The sequence below is a fragment of the Oncorhynchus mykiss genome, chromosome 16, assembly GCF_013265735.2.
Source record: "Oncorhynchus mykiss isolate Arlee chromosome 16, USDA_OmykA_1.1, whole genome shotgun sequence".
In the NCBI taxonomy this organism is placed as follows: Eukaryota; Metazoa; Chordata; class Actinopteri; order Salmoniformes; family Salmonidae; genus Oncorhynchus; species Oncorhynchus mykiss.
In genome coordinates this window covers 39,147,846-39,175,831 of record NC_048580.1, presented here as the reverse complement: position 1 = coordinate 39,175,831, position 27,986 = coordinate 39,147,846, and the positions used below count along the sequence as shown (strand labels likewise).

The following is a 27,986-nucleotide window of genomic DNA, read 5'->3' as shown; positions in this document are numbered from 1 at the left end:
CAACATACAACGCATAGAGGACAGGGGATTTACTAGGGGACTATGCAAGTGAACATAGAACTAACAGCATTCCCTATAGAGTGCACTAGTATTTAAACCAGTCTTATTGGCCCTGGTCATAAGTAGCGCACTATTATAGGTAGCACAACCGACCTCTGGATTAGAGTTTGCAGCAAACGTCCCAGTCTCTCTTGCAGCTCTGGGATTGGCTCCCCGGCCAGCATCACTTCCTGTCTCAACTTCCCGTTCACCCCCAGGAGTTGTTCACACCTCGAAGAGGAAGAGATAGAGTGTTAAATTCATCAGAGAGAAGGGGACACCAAATAATGCATGCAGAGCAGAATTAGGCCGATACCCACTAATTATCAAAATCCAGAAGAGCCGTTAAATTCTATAACCACCTAAAAGGAAGCTATTCACAAATATTCCATAACAAAGCCATCAAAGAGCCAGAGAGATTAACCTGGAGAAGAGTCCCCTAAGCAAGCTGGTCCTGGGGCTCTGTTCACAAACACAAACAGACCCCACAGAGCCCCAGGACAGCAACACAATTAGACCCAACCAAATCATGAGAAAACAAAAAGATAATTACTTGACACATTGGAAAGAATTAACAAAACATTGAGCAAACTAGAATGCTATTTGGCCCTAAACAGAGAGTACACAGTGGCAGAATATTTGACCACTGTAACTGACCCAAATATAAGTAGAGCTTTGACTATGTACAGACTCAGTGAGCATTGAAAGGCCGCCGTAGGCAGACCTGGCTCTCAAGAGAAGACCCACAAAATGAGGTGAAAACTGAGCTGCACTTCCTAACCTCCTGCCAAATGTATGACCATATTAGAGACACATATATCCCTCAGATTACACAGATTCTCAAATAATTCAAAAACAAACCCAATTTTGATAAACTCTCATTCTACTGGTTGAAATTCCACAGTGTGCCATAACAGCAGCAATATTTGTGACCTGATGCCACAAGAAAAGGGAAAAAAGTGAATGGTGAAACACCATTGTAAATATAACCCATATTTATGTTTATTCATTTTCCCGTTTGTACTTGAATTATTTGCACATCGTTACAACATTGGATATAGACATAATATGACATTTGAAATGTCTTTATTCTTATGGAACTTCTGTGAGTGTAATGTTTACTCATCATTTTTATTGTTAAATTCACTTCTATTCATTATCTACTTTGCTTTGACAATGTTAGCATATGTTTCCCATGCCATTAAAGCCTTTGAGTTGAACTGAGAGGGGGGGGGGGGGGGAGAATGAAAGAGGGGGGGAATGGAGGTGGGAGAGAGGGGGGGAGAAATGGCAGTTGGTCACAAAGCAATGTTACACTTCGAATCGTGCATCTGCAAACATATACAAATGTTAATGTGTGTCCTAACTGATTAGACAAACCAATCATTCACAGAGGATTAACCTTTGCAGACAGTTTGCATAAAAAGGCTCTAATATTCAAACACGACACTCTGAAACTTGAGCGTCTTCATTTGTATATGTGTTTACCCATAGGCTTTAGCTGTTTAATTTGTCATTTGCCTAGAGAAGTTGTTTTATATGGATGAATGCAGTCGGGTACGTGTGGGCATGGAGGTGGGGGGGGGGGGGGGCAGGGACATGTGTCTCGGCGGCTGGGCATGTGTCTGCTTGTCCGTGCGTATGGACAGGGTAACATGGCTCCTCAGGTATCTGAACATCTTTGTGGTATGGTTGACTGTTTACAGGTAGCCTATGTGAGTCGAGCTCTATGTATATGAAGGAATGCTGTTGTTATGCATACAGTGGCAAGAACAAGTATGTGGACCCTTTGGAATTACCTGGATTTCTGCATAAATTGGTCATAAAATGTGATCTGATCTTCATCTAACAATAGGCAAACACAGCGTGCTTAAACTAATAACACACAAATTATTGTATTTTTCTTGTCTATATTGAATACATAATTTAAACATTCACAGTGTAGGTTGGAAAAAGTATGTGAACCCCTTGGCTAATGACTTCTCCAAAAGCTAATTGGAGTCAGGAGTCAGCTAACCTGGAGTCCAATCAATGAGACGAGATTGGAGATGTTGGTTAAAGTTACCCTGCCCTATAAAAAACACTCACAACATTTGAGTTAGCTATTCACAAGAAGCAGAGCCTGATGTGAACCATACCTCGAACAATAGAGATCTCAGAAGACCTAATATTAACAATTGTTGACTTGCATAAAGCTGGAAAGGGTTACAAAAGTATCTCTGAAAGCCTTGATGTTCATCACTCCACGGTAAGACAAATTGTCTATAAATGGAGAATGTTCAGCACTGTTGCTACTCTCACTAGAAGTGGCCGACCTGCAAAGATGACTGCAAGAGCACAGCACAGAATGCTCAATGAGGTTAAGAAGGATTCTGGAGTGTCAGCTAAAGACTTACAGAAATCTTTGGAACATGCTAACATCTCTGTTGACGAGTCTGCGATACATAAAACCCTAAACAAGAATGTTGTTCATGGGAGGACACCACAGAAGAAGCCAATGCAAAGTTAGTTACTTTAACTTCTTAAGGTATAGGGGGCAGCATTTTAACTTTTGGATAAATAGCATGCCCAATTTCAACTTCCTGCTACTCATGCCAAGAATATAAGATATGCATATTATTAGTAGATTTGGATAGAAAACACTCTGAAGTTTCTAAAAACTGTTTGAATCATGCCTGTGGGTATAACAGAACATATGTAGCAGGCAAAACCGTTCAGATCTTTTGTTCATTGAGTTCTCATTGGCAAATTATATTTCTTAGGAACATGTTTTCAGTTCCTACCGCTTTCACTGGATGTCACCAGTCTTTGGAATTTGGTTGAGGTTATTCCTTTGTGCAATGAAGAAGTCCGGCCATCTAGGAAATGGGCAACACTGTTGAGAGTTGCGTTAGACTTGAAAAGTAGAGTTAGTTTCCTCTCGTCCTCTATTGAAAACAGATAGACCCATCTTCAATTTGATCGATTATTAACGTTTAAAAATACCAAAAGTTGCATTACAAAAGTAGTTTGAAGTATTTTGGCAAAGTTTATAGGCAACTTTTGAAATGTTTTGTAGTGACGTTGCGCATTTTGGAAGCTGTTTCTTTTTGGATCAAACGGGCAAAAGTAAATTGACATTTTGGATATATCTGGACGGAATTAATCGAACAAAAGGACCAATTGTGATGTTTATGGGACATATTGGAGTGCCAACAAAAGAAGCTTGTCAAAGGTAAGGCATGTTTATATTTTATTTCTACGTTTTGTGTAGCGCCTGCAGGGTTGAAATATGCTACCCTCTTTGTTTACTGTTGTGCTATCATCAGATAATATCTTTTTATGCTTTCGCCAAAAAGCCTTTTTAAAATCTGATATGTTGGCTTGATTCACAACGAGTGTGGCTTTAATTGAGTATCTTACATGTGTGATTTAATGAAATTTTCGTTTTTATATCATTTTTATTTTATTTGCCGTGCTGCATTTTCCCTGGCTTTTGCCCAAGTGGTCGCAAGCGTCCCCTATACCATAAGAAGTTAAGGAGCAGTTCTCTCTCTGTGGGTTTAACCCAAGAAGTTCTGGAAAATGGTTAAAGACCTGGAGAATATACCCAACCCTCCTCATCACAGCTTCCCATGTCCCTTAATGTTGATGATATGGTTGTCACTGACAAGGAGCACATGGCTGAGCTCTAATCAACAGTTCATTATGTCAGGATTCCTATTTGACTCTGCCATGCCTCCTTGCCCATCCAACATTTCCTCATCTCCCACCCCTTCTAATGTGACTATCCCTGATGCTCCTCCCTATTTTTTCCCCTGCCCCGCTACAAAGTTTCTCCCTGCAGGCGATCACTGAGTCCGAGGTGCTAAAGGAGCTCCTTAAACGTCACCCCAAAAAAACATTTGGTTCAGATGGTTTAGACCCTTTGTTCTTTAAGGTTGCTACCCCTATCATCGCCACGCCTATCTTTGACCTTTTTAACCTGTCTCTCCTCTCTGGGGAGGTTCCCATTGCTTGGAAGGTAGCCACAGTGCATCCTTTATTTAAAGGGGGAACTCAAGCTGATCCTAACTGTTTTAGGCCAACTTCTATTTTGCCCTGTTTATCAAAAGTGTTGGAAAAGTTGATTATTGACAAGTTAACTGGCTTTCTTGATGTCTATAATATTCTCTCGGGTATGCAATCTGGTTTCCGCTCAGGTTATGTATGTGTCTCTGCAACCTTAAAGGTCCTAAATGATGTCCTTGATTCTAAGCAATGTTGTGCTGCTATTTTTATTGACTTGGCCAAAGCTTTTGATACAGTAGACCATTTTCATTCTTGTGGGCCGGCTAAGGAGTATTGGTGTCTCTGGGTCTTTGTCCTGGTTTGCAAACTACCTCAAAGAGTGCAGTGTATAAAGTCAGACAATCTGCTGTCTCAGCCACTGCCTCTCACCAAGGGAGTACCCCAAGGCTGAATCGTAGGCCCCACGCTCTTCTCAATTTACATCGAAAACATAGCTCAAGCAGTAGGAAGCTCTCTCATCCATATGCAGATGATACAGTCTTATACTCAGCTGGCCCCTCTCCAGATTTTGTGTTAAACGCTCTACAACAAAGTGTTCTTAGTGTCCAACAAGCTCTGCCCTTAACCTTGTCTTGAACACCTCCAAAACAAAGGTGATGCGGTTTGGTAAGAAGAATGCCCCTTTCCCCACCGGCGTGATTACTACCTCTGCGAGTTTAGAGCTTGAGGTAGTCACCTCTTACAAGTACTTGGGAGTATGGCTAGATGGTACACCGTCCTTCTCTCAGCACATATCAAAGCTGCAGGCTAAAGTTAAATCTAGACTTGGTTTCCTCTATCGTAATTGCTCCTCTTTCATCACAGCTGCCAAACTAACCCTGATTCAGGTGAATATTCCTACCACGCTAGATTACGGAGACTTAATTTATAGATTGTCAGGTAAGGGTTCTCTTAAGCAGCTAGATGTTCTTTACCATTCGGCCATCAGATTTGCCACCAATGCTCCTAATAGGACACATCACTGCACTCTATACTCCTCTGTAAACTGGTCATCTCTGTATACCCGTTGCAAGACCCACTGGTTGTTGCTTATTTATAAAACCCTCTTAGGCCTCACCTATCTGAGATACCTACTGCAGCCCTCATCCTCCACATACAACACCCGTTCTGCCAGTCACATTCTGTTAAAGGTCCTAAAAGCACACACATCCCTGGGTCGCTCCTCTTTTCGGTTTTCTGCAGCTAGCGACTGGAACAGGCTGCAAAAAACACTCAAACTGGACAGTTTTATCTCCATCTCTTCATTCAAAGACTCAATCATGGGCACTCTTACTGACAGTTGTGGCTGCTTTGCGGGATGTATTGTTGTCTCTACCTTCTTGCCCTGTGCTGTTGTCTGTGCCCAATAATGTTTGTACCATGTTTTGTGCTGCTACCATGTTGTGCTGCTGCCATGTCGTGTTGCTACCATGTTGTTGTCATTTTGTGTTGATACCATGCTGTGTTTTCATGTGTTGCTGCCATGCTATGTTGTCGTCTTAGGTCTCTCTTTATGTAGTGTTGTATCTCTGGTCGTTAGGTGTGTTTTGTCCTATATTTTTCATTTTTAATCCCAGCCCCCATCCCTGTAGGAGGCTTTTTGCCTTCTGGTAGGCCGTCATTGTAAATAAGAATGTTCTTAACTGACTTGCCTAGTTAAATTTTAAAAAATTATGTCTGAGTGTTCCGAGTCTGTCAGTGTGTTAAAAAAAAAAAAAAAAGGAAAAGTGTCGTCTGGTTTGCTTAATATAAGGAATTTTATGTATAGCATTTGCTTTTACTCAAGTATGCCAAATTCATATGTTTTCCACCACTGCACACACATACACGCGCGCAGGCCTCACCACGTCTGCAGAGGGCTGAGGTTGTCATCGAAGGGGTGTCCAATAGTAGCTTGATGCTGTTCCCACCTCCAGGCTTTGATACTGTTGATCAGACGAGACTGACACTTCTCCAGACTAGACACTGCCTCCTGGAGCAGCTGGACACGCTTCTGCAAACAGGCACACACACGAACACACGTACGCACACAGTTTAGCTTACAGAGAGAGAGTTATGCAGAGAAAGGAAAACACAGTTTACAGTACTGGGAAACTCTGACCTCAGGGAGACAAACAGTTCATACAGGAAGAGACAAACAAAACTAGTTTTAGACGGCCCTCCGGCCATAGAGATCCACTTAGAGTATAGGTGTAGCAGGGTCATGTTCAGAAGGGCACACCATCGCAAAATGTTTTAGACAACTTCAGGTATAGTCTCTCATGACAGACATAACAATAGCAGGCTCACACGTGAGAACAACAATTGTATGTGTGCGTGTTACGTAATAGCTTACCTTGGCTATGACTTGGCCATTGTACTCATGCTGTTTGATGTTAGTCTGGAGTTTGGTGACTTCTGACATGCTGGTGTCCATCCCATTGGTCTGCGTCTGCTGGAGAGTGCCTGTCACCCAATTAAATTAAACATTTATTTATTTTATACAGCCAAATGTGGATATTTTTTCCACTAATTGGTCTTTTGACCAACCACATCAGATACTTTCACGTTAGCTCTTATCCAGAGCTGATCTGATTGGTCAATAGACCAATTAGTGAAAAAAAGATCAGAATTTGCCATGCTGTGTAAACGCAGTCAAAGTAGCCCTGTCCGAGCCAGAATGGCCCATAAGCCGGGAGCCTATCTCCTGTTTCTATAGCGTGAGGCAGCTGTACAAGTCAGGGGAGAACGACTGCCCCCTCTCACTGAAGCCAAGGAAGTTCAAGGACGACCGCGGTACTGCAGGCATTGTTAGCAGAAAACAGGATCCCCCATTATAGTGAATGGAAAAATTACTATCTTCGTGGTTAATCTTAGTGTAAAAAAATAAATAACAATTTAAGACAATCATGGTACCAATAATTGCTTCTAACACACCAGATGTACAGTGCCTTGCGAAAGTATTTGGCCCCCTTGAACTTTGCGACCTTTTGCCACATTTCAGGCTTCAAACATAAAGATATAAAACTGTATTTTTTTGTGAAGAATCAACAACAAGTGGGACACAATCATGAAGTGGAACAACATTTATTGGATATTTCAAACTTTTTTAACAAATCAAAAACTGAAAAATTGGGCGTGCAAAATTATTCAGCCCCTTTACTTTCAGTGCAGCAAACTCTCTCCAGAAGTTCAGTGAGGATCTCTGAATGATCCAATGTTGACCTAAATGACTAATGATGATAAATACAATCCACCTGTGTGTAATCAAGTCTCCGTATAAATGCACCTGCACTGTGATAGTCTCAGAGGTCCGTCAAAAGCGCAGAGAGCATCATGAAGAACAAGGAACACACCAGGCAGGTCCGAGATACTGTTGTGAAGAAGTTTAAAGCCGGATTTGGATACAAAAATATTTCCCAAGCTTTAAACATCCCAAGGAGCACTGTGCAAGCGATAATATTGAAATGGAAGGAGTATCAGACCACTGCAAATCTACCAAGACCTGGCCGTCCCTCTAAACTTTCAGCTCATACAAGGAGAAGACTGATCAGAGATGCAGCCAAGAGGCCCATGATCACTCTGGATGAACTGCAGAGATCTACAGCTGAGGTGGGAGACTCTGTCCATAGGACAACAATCAGTCGTATATTGCACAAATCTGGCCTTTATGGAAGAGTGGCAAGAAGAAAGCCATTTCTTAAAGATATCCATAAAAAGTGTCGTTTAAAGTTTGCCACAAGCCACCTGGGAGACACACCAAACATGTGGAAGAAGGTGCTCTGATCAGATGAAACCAAAATTGAACTTTTTGGCAACAATGCAAAATGTTATGTTTGGCGTAAAAGCAACACAGCTCATCACCCTGAACACACCATCCCCACTGTCAAACATGGTGGTGGCAGCATCATGGTTTGGGCCTGCTTTTCTTCAGCAGGGACAGGGAAGATGGTTAAAATTGATGGGAAGATGGATGGAGCCAAATACAGGACCATTCTGGAAGAAAACCTGATGGAGTCTGCAAAAGACCTGAGACTGGGACGGAGATTTGTCTTCCAACAAGACAATGATCCAAAACATAAAGCAAAATCTACAATGGAATGGTTCAAAAATAAACATATCCAGGTGTTAGAATGGCCAAGTCAAAGTCCAGACCTGAATCCAATCGAGAATCTGTGGAAAGAACTGAAAACTGCTGTTCACAAATGCTCTCCATCCAACCTCACTGAGCTGGAGCTGTTTTGCAAGGAGGAATGGGAAAATATTTCAGTCTCTCGATGTGCAAAACTGATAGAGACATACCCCAAGCGACTTACAGCTGTAATCGCAGCAAAAGGTGGCGCTACAAAGTATTAACTTAAGGGGGCTGAATAATTTTGCACGCCCAATTTTTCAGTTTTTGATTTGTTAAAAAAGTTTGAAATATCCAATAAATGTCGTTCCACTTCATGATTGTGTCCCACTTGTTGTTGATTCTTCACAAAAAAATACAGTTTTATATCTTTATGTTTGAAGCCTGAAATGTGGCAAAAGGTCGCAAAGTTCAAGGGGGCCGGATACTTTCGCAAGGCACTGTATGTCCTTGAGCGGATTATTTTTAAATTGTGCATAGAAGAAGTTATAAGGATAATTGAGTTGCTTATGGCAGCCTGCAGTAACCCGGTCGTTCTTCAAATTGAGTTACTCAATGAGAGGGAGAAGCACTGAGCTAGCCTGCAACTTCACTTCCTGGAGAAGCTCAACTGTGCATGTTATGTCTCATTGAGACGCCATCTTAACTGACTTCATCTGGCTTAAATGCACTATTGTGGAATTAATGGAATTAATGGTGTCACTTGATCAATGGCTTTGTCCAATCATATATAGTCATTGGCCCGTATTCACAAAGTGTTTCAGAACAGGAGTGCTTTGTAGAATAAGATCCCATTGACAGTGAAGGACCTGATCCAAGATCAGCACCCCTACTCTGAGACACTTAATGAATACTGGACCAGCTCTCTGTTCCCAGTCTCTCAGCAACAGGGAGTTTCTTCCTATAGTTTATGTCTGCTAAAGTCAGCAGGCAACAATGAACTCTATGTATCCTGGGACATATTCAAAAGCTCTGTCTTTCCCTCTCTCTACAGCACCTGATGTCTTGACCTTTTAATGCTCGGCTATGAAAAGCCAACTGACATTTACTCCTGAGGTGCTGACCTGTTGCACCCACTATAACCACTATGATTATTATTTGACCCTGCTGGTCATCTATGAATGTTTGAACATCTTGAAGAATGATCTGGCCTTAATGGCCATGTACTCTTATAATTTCCACTGGCACAGCCAGAAGGGGACTGACTGGCCACCACTCAGAGCCTGGTTCCTCTAGAGCAATGGTTCCCAAACTTTTTATAGTCCTGTACCCTTTCAAACATTCAACCTCCAGCTGCATACCCCCTCTAGCACCAGGGTCAGCTCACTCTCAAATGTTGTTTTTTGCCATCATTGTAAGCCTGCCACACACACACTAAACAATACATTTATTAAACATAAGAATGAGTGTGAGGTTTTTGCCACAACCCGGCTCGTGGGAAGTGACAAAAAGCACATACATCACAGGCCAGACATGTGAAAAACTCATCATCATGCAAGCGGTCAGACAAGTGAAAATTATGGTCGGTAAAGAAAACTATAAGCTCATCTCCCAATAAAAAGAAACGTGTCAATATTTTTCCCCTTGATAAGCAGCGGATTTCTGTATTGTTCTAACAGCGTTGCATGGTTGCTGCCCATATCATTGGATAATGCAGAAAATACAGAGAGTTCAGGGGCCTTGCTTTAACTAAGTTAACCATTTACACTGTAGTGTCCAAAACGTCTTTCAAGCTGTCAGGCATTCCCTTGGCAGCAAGAGCCTCTCGGTGGATGCTGCAGTGTACCCAAGTGGCGTCAGGAGGAACTGCTGTCTCCCTGTCATGGGTTTTTCGCCATCAGTACAGATACCAACACATCTTGACCACCAAAGTCCATTTGATGTCACAAAGCTGTCCAGTACTTTAAAAATATCCTCTCCTGTTGTCATGGTTTCCAGTGGTTTGCAGAAGAGGATATCTTCCTTAATTGCCCCCCCCCCCCCCCCCCCCATAAACGCAACGGACATATACCAGGAGCTGTTCCAGGCCCACCACGTCTGTTGACTCATCCAGCTGTAACGCATAGAATTTTACGGAGACCATGGGCCCTGGTCAACAGTAGTGCATTATATAAGGAATAGGGTGCCATATGGGGGCCAATTTGTCAGAACATTTAACCCAGATCAAAGAAGTTAAATTCTGTAGCTTCCTTCCAGATTTGTATAGGTTCCAACTGGCTCAACTGGTAAGTTGACAAAAAATTATGGACTCAATATACAGTCTTTTTGGATAAAAATGTCTGCTGAGTGGCATTATTGGACGAATCCATAAAGGGACAAGTCCAAGTCCAAGTCTCAAGTCCAAGTCTCATTTTATGTCACATCCCATAAAAGTCCATGCATGACTAAGGGGGAAATATTACTTAAAGACATGCTCTGGAAATTTAGTGACAACAATTGTTTAAACTTGAGCTGAATGTGTCAATGTTTAGTTCATACATGCATAATCTATGCGCAGAATTACTGTTTTACCTCAATTAGCCACAAAATCCCCCGTTTAAAAGCGACTGTTTACTGGAAGCTGTGCGGCACCATTTTCCCTGTCATTTCCTCCCACACGGACCAGCCCACTAGCAATTTGAGTTCCAGCCAATGCGATTCAGAACCTCGCCATTTAAGTGACAGGTAGCAAGATGCCCAATGACGTGGTGCACATAATGTATGCACGCTGTAAGTCAATTTTTTTTATTAAAAAATGTCTACTAAATAGGGCCACTTTTGGCTCGTGAGCGCTACTTTCAGAACTACTGGCCAAATAGTATACAAAGTACCAGAGAATCTCTTTATCCCCAGCCATCTCACGCCCCGGAATGGCTTCTCACATAACTATTTGCTGTGCAAATGCTCAGCTCGAATTAGCATTGCGGCTAAGTGTGACATGTTTTGCTATGGGGAAATGCTAACTGTTATGTAAATGTTCCCCGTCTTAGTAATATGTGTCTTTGGTAATTCTCACCTTGCATGGACTCATAGTTCTGCCTCTCCCAGTTGAGCTCCTCCTGCAGCTGGTGGATCTGCTGTCTGCAGTCCTGGATCTCAAGCACCTTGAGCACAAGCAGGTCCACGTCTCTGGTAGGGGGCGCTGCAGCCATGGAATCCTGGGCTGGGGGTTGAGAGAAGCGGGCTAGGGCCGGGAACTGGGTAGACTGTGGATGGGGGAGACAAAGTATTAGAGGTGTGTCTGGTGGTGGGGGCAGGGACCATGGGGTCCTGGGCTGGGTTGGGGCCAGGGGGAAGTGGAGTGAGGGGATTTGGGTAAACTATGGAGGAGGGGGTGTATTACCTATTATGCCCACATATTAAACATTCAAATGTTTTAAAAGTCAAATGTAAAAAAGTAAACATTTTTACACGCAGCTTTCTTATCATGTTAACAATCCAAAACATATTTTGTGTTGGAAGTGAACTTTTGTGGTTTCTGTGGCCCTCCTATGTGCCACAAGACTGTGTTGGCACGCTGAGCTAAAGGCTCTGTTACACTTACCGCCTGACTGAGCAGCTCTCTCTCCTTCCTCAGGACATCCCTGACTGTGAGTACCAGCTGGAAAGGTTGGGAACGGAACATATTCTGGAAGACAGGCAGAGTTCCCATCAAACACCAGACCACATCCACATAGTCAGGTCAGTTGATTCAATATAAGATGACATTATCACTGAGGACAACATGTTCCCTCTGAGTACTGAGAACTGTTAGACTGGTCCTAGATCTGTTTGTGCTATCTTGCTAACTCCATGTGTGACAATTCCATAAGGACTTGGCTTGAGAGTAGAAACAGACTGGCACCTAGGCTACTGAACTGTATGTTTTCAAACCTGTATTTTCAGTTTCTCTCTTTCTACAGTTTCTCTCTCTACCACAGTGTGTGTGTGTGTGTGTGTGTGTGTGTGTGTGTGTGTGTGTGTGTGTGTGTGTGTGTGTGTGTGTGTGCTTGACCAGAATGTCCTGACAAGATAGGAAAACAAGAACAATACTGAAAAGTAAATATGCTCTTTAGGTTTAAGGTTTAGGGTCAAATGCCCACACCAGTAGAAATCCACTATTTAGAGCTGAAAGACGATGGCCGAAGATTACATGATGTTGCCAACAATTTAAGTCAACTAGGTATCGTTTTAGTTCAAGTGTGATATACACTGTGTACAAAACATTAGGAACACCTGCTCTTTCCATGACATAGACTGACCAGGTGAATCCAGGCGAAAGCTATGATCCCTTATTGATGTCACTTGTTAAATCCACTTTAATAAATGTAGATGAAGGGGAGAAGACAGGTTAAAGAATGATTTTTAAGCCTGGAGACACAGAGTTTCCCATGCGGGTCAAAAATGGACCACCACCCAAAGGACATCGAGATAACTTGACACAACTGTGGAGAGAGTCCATGCCCTGAAGAATTGAGGCTGTTCTGAGGGCAAATATTAGGAAGGTGTTCCTAATGTTTTGTACACTCAGTGTATTAGGGCTTGAAGTGACAAATCCGAAATGCCCACTTTATACAAAACCATGAGCTAGATTAGGTTAGCAAGATAGTTAGCTACATAAGGTTAGCATGCTAGCTAGCAACACTGACAGCTGTCAGTGCCCTATTTGTTGATGTTTATCAGCTCCATGTAGAGATTCCCAAACAAATTTGTGAATATGTATAAATAGCCTTCGTCCGCTGGTGTAACCTAAACATGCATTTCCTCTCTAGGACAGGAAATTGCTTAGATATAGTGTCATGAACTTCCTCAGGGGGGGTCCCTCTAGGTTAGGGTTAGGCTTATCCCCACCAACTTCTTCAAAACAGTTTAGAATTGAATATCTGAAGAAGTGCACGCTATTGCTAATCACTCCCTGTTCACAGTCACTTTCCCCACTGCAGTAAAAACGACTATGTGTCTGAAGAAAAGTAATCTAGATTCTTCAGCTGTTAAACATTTTCGGCCACTCTCCAACCTTCTATTCTTAAGTACATTTCTGGAGAAATAGATTTTAAACAGCTAAATTATTTTTTAAGCGCTAGCTGTATTTTTGAAAAAGTCCTATCTGTTTTTTGTGCCCACCACAGCACAGACAGCCTTAGTTAAAGTGGTTAATTATCTTAGAACCAACACAGATGCCAAACAGCTCTCTTGTACTCTTGGATTTAAGGGCTGCATTCGACACTGTTGACCATGATGTCCTTCTGGACTGAATGGAGAGGTGGGTTGGTCTCTCCAATCCAGCTCTAAATTTTGTTCAGGGCCTAAAGTATTTAACTGGTCAAGAGTTTGTTACCCTTGGTGAACATAACTCAGAGAAAATAGATATCACGTGACGTTCCACAAGGTTCGTTTTTGGGTCCGTTACTGTTCAGTTTATAAATGTTACACCTTGGCAGCGTTACCAGAAAGTAAAGCATTGATTTTCACTGCTATACAGAAAATACTCCGCTTTACATTTATGTGTCATTTATTTTAGCTCCAGGGATATATTTTAAGACTGTATTGATTTACAGTTTTTATTTTTCTTTGTCCAAACAGAATGGACTTGTTCAAAACAATTAACAAACTTACACAAAATCAATTACCTCCATCAAAACATACAACTTGTTATCTAATGAAAACTCATTTCAATCAATCGTTACATAATGGCCCAATAAATACTAACTACAACTATCAATATAACCCAACATGGTCAGCCATCTTTTATGTCTGTGCCATTTGTTGGTACTATAATTATAGTATGACCATAAAAGGTAAGTAAACATATTATCACATCATGGTCTGTATTAGTGTTTCCCAAAAAATGTTTTTTTACCAAAGATGACCAATGCAGAAAGAATGTCACTCAAGGGCATGAACATCCATAAACAAAATTCTTTATTTGACCTTTTTCCATTTCATCTGAGGGCCCCTCTATCTCTCCTTTGTCCTTGCTCTCAGCCTCTTACTTGGCCCATTCTTGCAAACAGCAACTCAAGAGGTGAACTCTTTTATGCCTGAATTAAGGACTGATTGTTGATCAAACAATTGTGCGAAGAAGTTTCGCACAAGTGCAAAAGAGGTTCCCATTCATTCGAGTAATTTGTATCAGCTGTGACCAAATGTTTTTTTTAAATGATTTACACATCTGAGTTTTGCGTCTTTTGTAGAGTTGTGTTTACTGTTTAGCAACAATGTGCTTAGCAATTGCATTGTGTGTGAAAGCAATGAGAAATGACTTACAGTTTTGCGAAAAAGAATACTGTTGTGCTCATTATGTTATGATGGAGATCAAGTGGAACCCAGTTTCATTAAAAGTGACTGTAAATACTTGGATGGCTCACAACTTCCTCCAGCTAAATCAAGATAAGACTGAGATTCTTATTGTTGGACAGAAAGAGAATCTGTCCACACATTTTAATTTCCTGGGCAATAAAAATAAAACACTCAGTAAAAAATGTTGGGGTTAGGGAAAATAGGATTTTGAATGCGGATCCATTTTTACAAGTGTGTGTGTGTATGTGTGTGTTTGGTGGAGAGGATAAGTGTGTGTGTATCTACTGTACCATGTTCCTGGAGATACGCTGCAGCCTCATCCTCTCCACCACATTGGGGTTCTGCCCGGCTAGATTCTGTAGGCAGGATATGATCTGATCGAGCAGGGTCAGAGCCTGGGGCTCCTGGTCTACCTTCTCTGTTTCAAAGTCCTCCCTGGGGAGGAAAGAAAGAAAGGTGTGTTTAGGGTGTGTTTGTGTATCCACTGACCCACTTTTATTTGTCAAAATTCAGACTGTATGTATGCTTTATGTGTGCGTCATACCATCTCTGCTCCTCGATCCAGTTGGCCAGGTAGCACCTGACGTCCATGGGGAAGGAGGGGGAGTAGAGCTCGTTGAGGATCTGTGTGGCCAGATAGGGGATCAGCTGTTTCATCTGCGTCCACTGTGCCATAGTGAAGCAGAGCTGAAAGAGACAGGAATAAAGGCCACTGAATGATGTAATATATCCATAAACATACAGGCTGCATCACAAATAGCACCCTATTCCCTATATAGTGCACAATGTTTTACCAAACCCTTTGGCTCAATTCATTCAAAGCCACATTGCTGTGTTATTAACAGTTAATGTGGCAGCTAATGTAGCTTTGATTGAATTCCATCTTAAACCAAAGGGAATAGGGAATAGTTGAGATAAATCTGTGAATATAAATCCATCACAAAGAGGTCATTTTTTTAGAGATTGACACGAGGTCAATGTAGGGTCCATGCATCATACAAACACCAAAACACCAGAGGGGTACATCACCATACATAAATTATTAAAAAACATCAGACTAATCCAAACATACCTTTTACTGCGCTTTCTGACTCACTGACCAGTGTTAAGACAAGGACTCTTCTGAAGACTTTAGGAAAAGGCAGCAGCACAAAGGCAGCTCTATGAGGACACTCTCATCCTGTCCAGTGTTAGTGGGAACCTCCTGCTCTTCACTCCTAGAGTTAGAACATGTTATGTAGGTGTCACTCCAAAATATTACAGTACACAATACAGATTTAAAAACCACATTGTGGACACTGTAGGCAACCATAGTATGCAATCATAGTACATCATGTCACTGGTATTACCTATCATACATTAGATTACCTATGCACCATTGGTATCCTATGGAATAAACAGTTACTTCTCAGTTAACAGGCAAACAATAAAAGCCTGATAAGATATGTGAATTATAAACTATTAAATAATTTCATGTCAATTTGACCGGAACTTGATACAGGTTGAAATTGATGTAAGGATTGAAATGACGAAATGTTAACTTCTCAAACCACAAACAGCTTAAATAGACACACACACACACACACACACACGCCACCGCACACGTGAGCAAGTGCACACACACACAATGCATGCATGAGCACATACACACGCATACACATACACACACATTCACTGCTGGATTATTGTTGTGTTGTGATGGGAGATAGAGCTTTAATACAGGTTTTCTTTATCACTTTGGTGTCATTTTCACAAGTATGTGCTACAACTCCATTCACAAAAATCTAAACAGATCATCAAAATGGCTCATGTTTCAAAACACTAAGCACATTTGCAATTGACTGAAGACAACAAACAAATACAAACTATATACACTACCATTTAAAAGTTTGGGGTCACTTAGAAATGTCCTTGTTTTTGAAAGAAAAGCACATTTTTTTGTCCATTAAAATAACATCAACTCTGGGATGCTGGCCTTCTATGCAGAGTTGCAAAGAAAAAGCCATATCTCAGACTGGCCAATAAAAATAAAAGATTAAGATGGGCAAAATAACACAGACACCGAACAGAGGAACTCTGCCTAGAAGGCCAGCATCCCAGAGTCGCCTCTTCACTGTTGACTGGTGTTTTGTGGGTACTATTTAATGAAGCTGCCAGTTGAGGACTTGTGAAGCGTCTGTTTCTCAAACTAGACACGCTAATGTACCTCTCCTCTTGCTCAGTTGTGCACATGGGCCACCCAATCCTCTTTCTATTCTGGTTAGAGCCAGTTTGCGCTGTTCTGTGAAGGGAGTAGTACACAGCGTTGTGCGAGATCTTCAGTTTCTTGGCAATTTCTTGCATGGAATAGCCTTCATTTCTCAGAAAAAGAACAGACGGACGCGTTTCAAAAGAAAGGTCTTCGTTTCTGGCCATTTTGAGCCTGTAAATTGAACCCACAAATGCTGATGCTCCAGATACTCAACTGGTCTAAATAAGGCCAGTTTTATTGCTCTTTAATCAGCACAACAGTTTTCAGCTGTGCTATCATAATTAAAAAAGTGTTTTCTAATTATCAATTAGCCTTTTAAAATGATAAACTTGGATTAGCTAACACAACATGCCATTGGAACACAGGAGTGATGGTTGCTGTTAATGGGCCTCCGTAAGCCTATGTAGATATTCCATAAAAAATCTGCTGTTTCCAGCTACAATAGTCATTTACAACATGAACAATGTCTACACTGTATTTCTGATCAATTTGATGTTATTTTAACAGACCAAAAATGTATGTTCTCTTTCAAAAACAAGGACATTTCTAAGTGACCCCAAACTTTTGAACGGTAGTGTACATAAGTGTTATCAGTTTAGAGTTGAAACCGTTTAAAATGCAGGCCCCTATCCCACCCCTCTGGAAATGTCTTTCTCAAATCAAAGGATCCAAATCACATTCTGTGCATGTGTTATAAACACACACGTTTGTCACGTTTCTCTCTTTACTCATCCTCTTCTGAACCCTCAACCAATTTGGTCGATAGGATGATGTAGCCTGCCTCAAATTTCAGAACAGCTGCGATTTGAACGAAGGTTCCAAAAATATATACAGAGCAAATGCAAAGTATTCAGACCACTTGACTTTTTCAAAACATTTTTACATTACAGCCTTGTTCTAAAACGGATTTAATTATTTTATCAATCTACACACAATACCCCATAATGAGAAAGCAAAAACTGTTTTTTAGAAATGTATTAAAAATAAATAACAGAAATACCCTATTTACATAAGTATTCAGACCTTTTACTATTAGAATCGAAATTGAGCTCAGGTGCATCCTGTTTCCATTGATCATCCTTGAGATGTTTCACAACTTGATTGCAGTACACCTGTGATAAATTCAATTGATTGGACATGATTTGGAAAGGCTCACACCTGTCTATATAAGGTCCCACAGTTGACAGTGCAGGTCAGAGCAAAAACCAAGCCATGAAGTCAAAGGAATTGTCCGTAGAACTCCGAGACAGGATTGTGTCGAGGAACAGATCTGGGGAAGGGTACCAAAAATTTTTTTCAGCATTGAAGGTCCCCAAGAACACAGCAGCCTCCATCATTCTTAAATGGATGAAGTTTGGAACCACCAAGACTCTTCCTAGAGCTGGCCGGCCGGCTAAACTGAGCAATCGGGCATTTATGGTAGAGTGGCCAGACAGAAGCCACTCCTCAATAAAAGGCACGACAGCCCGCTTGGAGTTTGCCAAAAGGCACCTACAGGACTCAAGCTTCTCTGGTCTGATGAAACCAAGATTGAACTCTTTGGCCTGAATGCCAAGCGTCAGTGTGACGTGGTAAGGTCGGACCCAGGTGCAGAGAAGAGACCAGATGAGGAATCAGTGGTTAAGGATAAACATATTACTTTACTGAGAAACAGTAGCCACAGGATCACAGTACGCTTGAGAAAAAATCCCACTAAGTCTCCAAAACCTCACTCAGGAAACAAACACACACGGTAAACATTTCAAGCTTCTGCAAAGGACAACAGAAAACATACCTCTTTTAACAGAGAAACCATAATGAGTAAATTGGACACACCTGAGTGTGTAATGTCTCTAGGACGGTCTCTGCCGCCCACTGTTGACAGGTGGAACCATGACAGTCATATCTGGCGGAAACCTGGCACCATCCCTACGGTGAAGCATGGTGGTGGCAGCATCATGCTGTGGGGATGTTTGTCAGTGGCAGGGAGACTGGGAGACTAGTCAGGATCGAGGGAAAGACGAACGGAGCAAAGTACAAAGAGATCCTTGATGAAAACCTGCTACAGAGCGCTCAGGACTTTAGACTGGGGCAAAGGTTCACCTTCCAACAGGACATTGATCTTAAGCACACAGCCAAGACAACACAGGAGTGGCTTCGGGACAAGTCTCTGAATGTCCTTGAGTGGCCCAGCCAGAGCTCGGACTTGAACCCGATCGAACATCTCTGGTGAGACCTGTGCAGCAACGGTCCCCATCCAACCTGACTGAGCTTTAGAGGATATGCAGCGAAGACTGGGAGAGACTCCCCAAATACAGCTGTGCTAAGCTTGTAGCGTTATACCCCCAAAAAACTCAAGGCTGTAATCAGTGGCGGTTCTAACTTGTATGGCTCCCTGGGCAACCACCCCATGACACCTATACCTAAATCTGAATACTTATGTAAATGTCAATGGGTCTGAATGCTTTCTGAATGCAGTGTGTAGCCAGCAGTCTGCCTCCTGTTTAGCCAATGTTCGCAATGATGATGAAAAAATAACAGTAAATTGCTATTGACTGACTGTCTGTGTCTTGCTTGTTTGATATGCTGTGTAGGCTACATATAGCTTGCCTAAATAGCTGCATGTCACTCCCCTCCAGAAAAAATAACATGAAATTACTTTTCAACCTTTAAGAAAAATATAGTTTACTTAACTAAAGTTCCAGTTCGATACTTCCAAACAAAAATATTATATCTAAATCTGAAATGTCATAGGCTACAAATTGCAAGAACAGATCACTCTGTAGTCAACTGGTAACAGAATGTGTGATTTAGCCTATTAAAGAAAAAAAGTGAGATTCGGCACACAAAAAGTGTTTCTTGTCAGAATTAGGCAGGTCTGATGCCAGAAAATAAGGAAATTCTTGCCTCCTTTACCCATATGTAATTTTATTTTTGAAAAAAAAGTAGTGTGTAGTTCCACTAGTTAGCTACACCACTACATGGCAAAAAAAAAGTTATTAACTACATAAAACACTACCAAGATTTGAATGTTCAAAAGTTTGAGGTCACTTAGGCAGAGTTGCAAAGAAAAAGCCATATCTCAGACTGGCCAATAAAAAGATTAAGATGGGCAAAAGAAGGCCAGCATCCTGGAGGCGCCTCTTCACTGATGACGTTGAGACTGGTGTTTGCGGCTTCTATTTAATGAAGCTGCCAGTTGAGGACTTGCTGTTTCTCAAACTAGTCACTCTAATGTACTTGTCCACTTGCTCAGTTGTGCATCAGGGCCTCCCAAACCTCTTTCTATTCTGGTTAGAGACAGTTTGCGCTGTTCTGTGAAGGGAGTAGTACACAGCGTTGTACAAGATCTTCAGTTTCTTGGCAATTTCTCACATGGAATAGCCTGCATTTCTCAGAACAAAAATAGACTGACCAGTTTCAAAAGAAAGTTCCTTGTTTCTGGCCATTTTGAGCCTGTAATCGAACCTAGAAATGCTGATGCTCCAGATACTCAACTATTCTAAAGAAGGACAGTTTTATTGCTTCTTTAATCAGCTCAACAGTTTTCAGTTGTGCTAACATAATTGCAAAATTGTTTTCTAATGATCAATTAGCCTTTTAAAATAAGATTAGCTAACTCAAAGTGCAATTGGAACACTGGAGTGATGGTTGCTGATAATGGGCCTCTGTACGCCTATGCAGATGTTCCATAAAAAATCTGCCGTTTCCAGCTACAATAGTAATTTACAACATTAACAATGTCTACACTGTATTTCTGATCAATTTGATGTTATTTTAATGGACAATAAATGTGCTTTTCTTTCAAAAACAAGGACATTTCTAAGTGACCCCAAACTTTTAAACAGTAGTGTTTATAGTTGGAACTACCACCAAGCTACTGCAAAATTAAAAGTTATATAAATGACTAGTTGAACTGCATGCAGTTCACTACTCCCCAATCCCCAACACTGGAATTAGGCTACGGCAAATCCAGAACCTGATAAATGTGCCAAAGTGAATTTAGAACACTGTCATGTGACATCCCACTGCAGGACAAAACATAGTTAGTTATGTCTGAACCTGCACCAAGCATTGTTGCTCAATGAGTATGTGTGCAATGTGCTCGAGTTCTTGGATTTCTAAGGAAAGGATCTGTGATAGGACGATGACTCAAAAGCAAATTTAAGTTCCCAGAAACTTCTAAATCTCGACCTAGGCCTAACGATGATACAACAAGGTTGTTTCTCCTTATCAACCATTTTTGGTGTATCCCTGAGGTAGCCCAACTGTCAATGGTGTATAATTCGGGTCTGGCATTGAAGTATGCATGCAACACACAAGGTTTACAAAAATACTGTACATACCAGTTGGGGTACTATCGCTCAAATTGGTCTCATGTTGGAAACTTTGGTCGAAAACATATCACTTTGTCAAACTGAAAATGGCTAATATGTGACATCCCCCCTCATTCCAGACAGCAACCCATATAGGTAGTAGGTGTAAACCTACATTCTAACAAATGGTTCCTTCAGTCTAAAAATGTCCTTCCTGTTCATCATGTTAAGTTGTCTACCGCAAATGTTAAGCTTGCACTTTTAATATTTTATTATAAAATTATTGACATTGTTATTTATGTACTGTATCCGAGTGGTAACTATCCCAACGTTGGGATATGCATAGGTTCTTATTAATGTATTAATATAAGCCATTCAGCAGATGCTTTTCTCCAAAGCAATTTACAGTCATGCGTTCATACCAGAATGGTATCAAACCCAGAATGAATGGTGGATTGGCCACTGTGGGTGACAATCCAGCACTTGTGGGAAGAGGAAATTAGGAATAAATGTATAATTATTTAACTACAAGTAGATGTGAAGCGAAATAGCTGTAAGTAGCAGTGGAAGTATTATTTGTCTGTTAGTTTACTTCAGTTAGGATAGCAGTGTTGTGTTCGAGACCACTTAAAGCGAGAATGATTCAAGATCAAGACCTGGGCGAATCGAGTACGAGTCAAGACCAAGACCGGAGGGGGGTGAGACCGACTCAAGACCAATACCGGGAGGGGGGCGAGAGGTCCGAGACAGAGTCAAGACAGAGACCAGAAAAAATGTGAGTCCAATGCAAGACCATGACTGTAATTTTGTCAAATCATCAACATAATAAAAGTTCAAAATGTCCAATATTTCTGTGTTCATATTTCAGAAGAACATACTGTATGGACATGTATTCTTTACACATTCAGAATGGCGAAGAAAATGCATGTCGAGTGCAAATAGAGCCACTCTTCAAATTTGTACTAACCCAAAGACAGTGTGGAACAATGAGGGCCATCTATGCTTTCAGAGAAAGGCTAAGGATTTATAAAATAATAATAATAATATTATTATTTTCAATTATGTTCTGATTCAATCTTTGCAGTTTTTGTTAGAAAGGAAAGGGTTAGCAAAAAGATCCAATCAGGATTTTTCTTTGGTGGTCTCAGCTAGCTAAGTCTGTCATTGGCTAGGCCATCAGAAGCTTGATTGAAGGCATCTTCCATTCAACTGTATTAGTCCCACATTTAGGAGTGACAGTGGAATCAACCAATTACATTGACTTTTAATGGGTGGTACCGTTTTTACGAAAACATGGAAACTTCTGCCTTCTCGAAGGCCAACGGGTCACTGTGCAATAGCTAGCAGTAGTTTTCCCACAGTCTAGCTAGCTAGCTGTTGTTGTAGGCTAGTTTGCAGCAGCTACACCAGGTGTTATTGAAGAAGAAATTGTTGCTAATTTGTTAGCTTCTCCCTTTTCAAGAATTACTTTCAACAAGAAGTTTCAAATTATCATCATGTGCTGAGTGGAACTGTGTTAATTATTGCAACAATGCTGTTGTGTGTGAAACATTGTTGCATTTAAACTTAACACCACCTTTGGTGCAAAACATGAAATGTTTTTTGCAATGGGAAGTAATAGTTGTAAATTTAGATTGGGAAATTCTTAGCCTAATGGTTGTGTTTTTGTATTCTTATGATTGGGACCTACTGGCTTATTATCTCAGACTGATAGGACTGCTGTCTTTCCATCGGCCCTATGCAGTAGTGTAGCAGTGCCTGGAGAAGTGGGTCCTGTGTGAAAAATCCTAGATTTTCCTATAGATTTTTCAGATTTTCACTGTCGTAATCACACTTTTTAAAATAAAATACAAAAAATGACAGAAATGTGATGTTCTAAGTCCACAACAACGCTTAAACCACACCATGAGACCATTTTTGAGGTCTTGGAAAATGTGAAAAATATATTTTTGGAGTGTGTAGTTGCCCTTTAATTCATTCCTGCCTACCAGCTACCGATGTCATTATTCTGTGAGCTGCTCCATGTGGCAACCAGTTGAATGTTGCATGCTCTTGCTGCCTGCAGATTATATTCTGCTGAAACTAGGCTATGTGTGCTGCACGGATGTGAATATATATCACATGCTTTTCAATTGGGTAGGTTACTTCGTGCATGATTTCTCTATTGTACTACATAATTAATAAGTCGTATACCTCCACTAAACTACTTTGATACGTAATAGAAGGGATTAAGAAGTGAGTATAGGCAATGCCCACTGAAAAACAAAGTGGGTATACGGCTTATATACCGTAGAGGCTATATGCGTATAGCCTCTACTACACCACTGGCCTTTTGTGATTTACAAAAACTGCCCTCTCCTACATGAGTGCGCTGGTATTACGGTTGCTGTCCTTTCAGCATCAGGAGCCTGTCAGACACTGAAGGCCTATGTCCTATAGGTTTGCTACTGTGCAAACATGTCTATAATAGGGAATAAAATAAAGCCTGTTAATATTACCTTCTGTCAACCCTTACTAATAGTGAGATTGCAAATGTCAAACAATTTCCTCCACTCTTCCCTTTAAAAAAAATTAAAGGACAGTAATGTTACTATTAAAGTAGGTTTCAATAGGCGATAAGATAATATTGCTTCAAGAAAAGGGTGTACATATTTTGCCTGGCGAATGAATGAATGAAGCCGATACACTACATCACCAAAAGTATGTGGACACCTGCTCATCGAACATCTCATTCCAAATCATGGGCATTAATATGGAGTTGGTACACTCTTTGCCGCTATAGCAGCCTTCACTCTTCTGGGAAGGCTATCCACTAGATGTTGGAACATTGCTACGGGGACTTTCTTCCATTCAGCCACAAGAGCATTAGTGAGGTTGGGCACTGATGTTGGGCGATTAGGCCTGGCTCGCAGTCGGCGTTCCAATTCATCCCAAACGTGTTCAATGGGGTTGAGGACAGGGCTCTGTGCAGGCAAGTCAAGTTCTTCCAAGCTGATCTAGACAAACCCTTTCTGTGTGGACCTCGCTTTGTGTATGGGGGCATTGTCATGCCGAAACAGGAAAGGGCATTCCCCAAACTGTTGCCACAAAGTTGGACACACAGAATCATCTAGAATGTCATTGTATGCTGTAGTGTTAAGATTTCTCTTCACTGAAACTAAGGTCCCTACCTGAACCATGAAAAACCGTGCCAGACCATTATTCCTCCTTCACCAAACTTTACAGTTGGCACTATGCATTGGGGCAGGTAGCGTTCTCCTGGCATCCGTCAAACTCAGATTCGTCCATAGATAGCATCCTATGACTGTGCCACGTTGAAAGTCACTGAGCTCTTCAGTAAGAACATTCTACTGCCAATGTTTTTTCATGGAGACTGCATGGCTGTGTGCTCGATTTTAGACACATGTCAGCAGTGGGTGTGGCTGAAATAGCCAAATCCACAATTTTGAAGGGTTGTCCACATACAGTTGAAGTCGGAGGTTTACATACACCTTAGCCAAATACATTTAAACTCAGTTTTTCACAATTCCTGACATTTCATCTTAGTAAAAATTCCCTGTCTTAGGTCAGTTAGGATCACCACTTTATTTTACAAATGTGAAATGTCAGAATAATAGTAGAGAGAATGATTTATTTCAGCTTTTATTTCTTTCATCACATTCCCAGTGGGTCAGAAGTTTACATACATATACTCAATTAGTATTTGGTAGCATTGCCTTTAAATTGTTTAACTTGGGTCAAACGTTTCGGGTAGCCTGCCACAAGCTTCCCACAGTAATTTGGGTGAATTTTGGCCCATTCCTCCTGACAGAGCTGGTGTAACTGAGTCAGGCTTGTAGGCCTCCTTGCTCGCACACGCTTTTTCAGTTCTGCCCACAAATCTTCTATAGGATTGAGGTCAGGGTTTTGTGATGGCCACTCCAATACCTTGACTTTTTTGTCCTTAAGCCATTTTGCCACAACTTTGGAAGTATGCTTGGGGTCACTGTCCATTTGGAAGACCCATTTGTGACCAAGCTTTAACTTCCTGACTGATGTCTTGAGATGTTGCTTCAATATATCCACTTAATTTTATTTCCTCATGATGCCATCTATTTTGTGAAGTGCACCAGCCCCTCCTGCAGCAAAGCACCTCCATAACATGATGCTGCCACCCCCGTGCTTCACAGTTGGGATGGTGTTCTTCGGTTTGCAAGCCTCCCCCTTTTTCCTCCAAACATAACGATGGTCATTATGGCCAAACAGTTCAATTTTCGTTTCATCAGACCAGAGGACATTTCTTCAAAAAGTACGATCTTTGTCCCCATGTGCAGTTGCAAACCGTAGTCTAACTTTTTTGGGGCAGTTCTCGAGCAGTGGCTTCTTCCTTGCTGAGCGACCTTTCAAGTTATGTCGATATAGGACTCGTTTTACTGTGGATATAGATACTTTTGTACCTGTTTCCTCCAGTATCTTCACAAGGTCCTTTGCTGTTGTTCTGGGATTGATTTGCACTTTTCGCACCAAAGTACGTTCATCTCTAGGAGACAGAATGCGTCTCCTTCCTGAGTGGTATGACGGCTGCATGGTCCCATGGTGTATACATGCATACTATTGTTTGTACAGATGAACGTGGAGCTTTCAGGCGTTTGGAAATTGCTCCCAAGGATGAACCAGACTTGTGGAGGTCTACCATTTTCTTCTGAGGTCTTGGCTGATTTATTTTGATTTCTCATGATGTCAAGCAAAGAGGCACTGAGATTGAAGGTAGGCCTTGAAATACATCCACAGATACACCTCCAATTGACTCAAATTATGTCTATCAGCCTATCAGAAACTTTTAAAGCCATGACATCATTTTCTGGGATTTTCCAAGTTGTTTCAAGGCACAGTCAACTTAGTATATGTAAACTTCTGACCAACTGGAATTGTGATACGGTGAATTATAAGTGAAATAATCTGTCTGTAAACAATTGTTCGAAAAATTACTTGTGTCATGCACAAAGTCGATGTCCTAACCGACTTGCCAAAACTATAGTTTGTTAACAAGAAATTTGTGGGTGAATAACAAGTTTTAATGACTCCAACTCTAAACTTCCGACTTCAACTGTACTTTTGTATATACAGTGTAATTATTCGTTTTTTACTCCGCTGGTCTCGGGAAGAAATTACGAATCCTCACTGTCCAAGACTGAGTCAAGACCAAGTAAAAATGTATCCGACACTGATACAAGACAGAGACTTTCAATGTATGGTCTCGAGACCAAACACCACTGGATGGTAAGAGAAATTATTTTTACATGCATAAGTTCATTCAATAAAATGGGGGGTTTCGAAAACCACACAATCAATAATGATTGTAGGCCTGATACACATGCAACTCAGACAACAACAACAGCAACCCCTGGTGACACTTTACATTACAGTGGCCTAGGCTAATGTTGAATTATTCCAGTAAGTACAGTCTAGCTAGCCTTTGGTACTTACTTATTCTTATTCTGTACTTCTTACAGTTAAACTACTTAGGGTTAACAACCATATAATAATGGGTTAATAAGCCACAGTGATCATAACATGATGATTTTAAATAAGTTAGACTACTGAAACTCACTAGTTTGAGAACTTCATTTCGGCCTAGAATAGCAGAACATAGAGACAACTCAAGACATAAACAGAGTGAGGAAGGCCGACCTTGACAACTAACCTTTACGCATCTCTGAGTTTATTATGGTTGCCTGAATAATCATGGGTCTGCTTATGCATGTTGATATAAATTATAATTATATGACAGGGTTGGTAGTTGTTGTATTCTAAAAATATTTTATCTTATACATTGTTGACGAACTTCAACTGCAGGAAGCACTTTCGATTGCGCAGTGAACGCACCAACAACAGGCTGCCAAAACGATTAAAACTTGAATGTTTGCTAAAAATCGATCTTCTGTGTAGTTAACGCATAATTTAACACCAATATGAGACATATTTAGGATATTAATAACTTACCGTTCACAAACTCAATAAAAGTCAGCTATAAACATTTCAAAAGAGTTTAGATATAATTCCGTTCCGTTTCTTCTCTCCGTCTTCCCTTACTCATGTGAAGACAGCTGAATATGTATATCGTACAGTTGTAACGTCAATCCATCTACAACAGCATAGCCTGTTGACTATTAGGCTATTTCTTAAAAGTTTAGCAAAGGAAAATAAAAATGTATCGGCCGAATAATGTTTTGGGGCAATGGGGTGAACGAAAGAACGAGGAGGAGAGGACTTCCCTGTTAGGCATAACGCAATAAACGCATTTAATAATGTAGTCTACGGAAGTGATCGTGGATCACGTTTATAAGGGGGAGGGGGAATACAAAAAATACATAGCAGGGTAGCCTGCTTATGGAACAACATTTTCATGGTATCAATAACATTTGGTTTGTATTCACACATGATGTTTTTTTAAACAAATTTACCAGAAATTAGTGAGTTGTTTATGTTTCGGTTTGCTCTAAATTGTGCAAGAAACCATCCCCTTCTTATAAAAGATATATGGAGTTCTTATGTATTATTTTATACGGATATATGGCCTATAATATTTAAATAATACCAATCCACTTCTACATATATTCAAATTAAGGGTCCTACAAAAATGGTATAGTCAGTGGCTTATCTGTAAAATAGAGACCATTTGAAACGATTATAGAATTTACATACTGGCCTATCTGCTATTGTGGAAACATTAAATACATTCGGCGTATGCATATCATATCATGCATATCATAGCTCTGGTTTAGATCCCTGTAATATGGATACCGTCCATAGGACGTTGTTGAGTTTACTTTGCTGTTGCATATCCGTGTAAAATGACTGCGTAAACGACTTTAAGCTGCTGGCACTCTGAAAACGAAACTAACCAAGCATACAGTGCTAGCCAATGGGCATGATATTATAGTAACAGACATAGGAAAGGTCCATTGAATGGTACCCGTTAGGCGGACGTAAGTATTGCCGCACACTACACACAGTAATTTAC

General features: G+C 40.9%; 1 protein-coding gene across 1 annotated transcript in view; it reads right to left on the bottom strand.

The window, feature by feature from the left end:
- stat6 (signal transducer and activator of transcription 6, interleukin-4 induced) overlaps positions 1 to 27,286 on the bottom strand; it is a 50,644-nt gene extending 23,358 nt beyond the window's left edge. Inside the window, exons 1-9 of the mRNA XM_036946816.1 lie at positions 26,966 to 27,286; positions 15,511 to 15,654; positions 14,982 to 15,126; positions 14,728 to 14,872; positions 11,703 to 11,786; positions 11,175 to 11,364; positions 6,404 to 6,513; positions 5,913 to 6,061; positions 154 to 270 (exon numbers count right to left, since the gene is read on the bottom strand). Coding sequence (XP_036802711.1) covers positions 154 to 270; positions 5,913 to 6,061; positions 6,404 to 6,513; positions 11,175 to 11,364; positions 11,703 to 11,786; positions 14,728 to 14,872; positions 14,982 to 15,112 — 926 coding nt within the window. The 5' untranslated portion in view covers positions 15,113 to 15,126; positions 15,511 to 15,654; positions 26,966 to 27,286. The remainder of the gene's footprint in view (positions 1 to 153; positions 271 to 5,912; positions 6,062 to 6,403; positions 6,514 to 11,174; positions 11,365 to 11,702; positions 11,787 to 14,727; positions 14,873 to 14,981; positions 15,127 to 15,510; positions 15,655 to 26,965) is intronic.
- Positions 27,287 to 27,986: the final 700 nt, after the last annotated feature.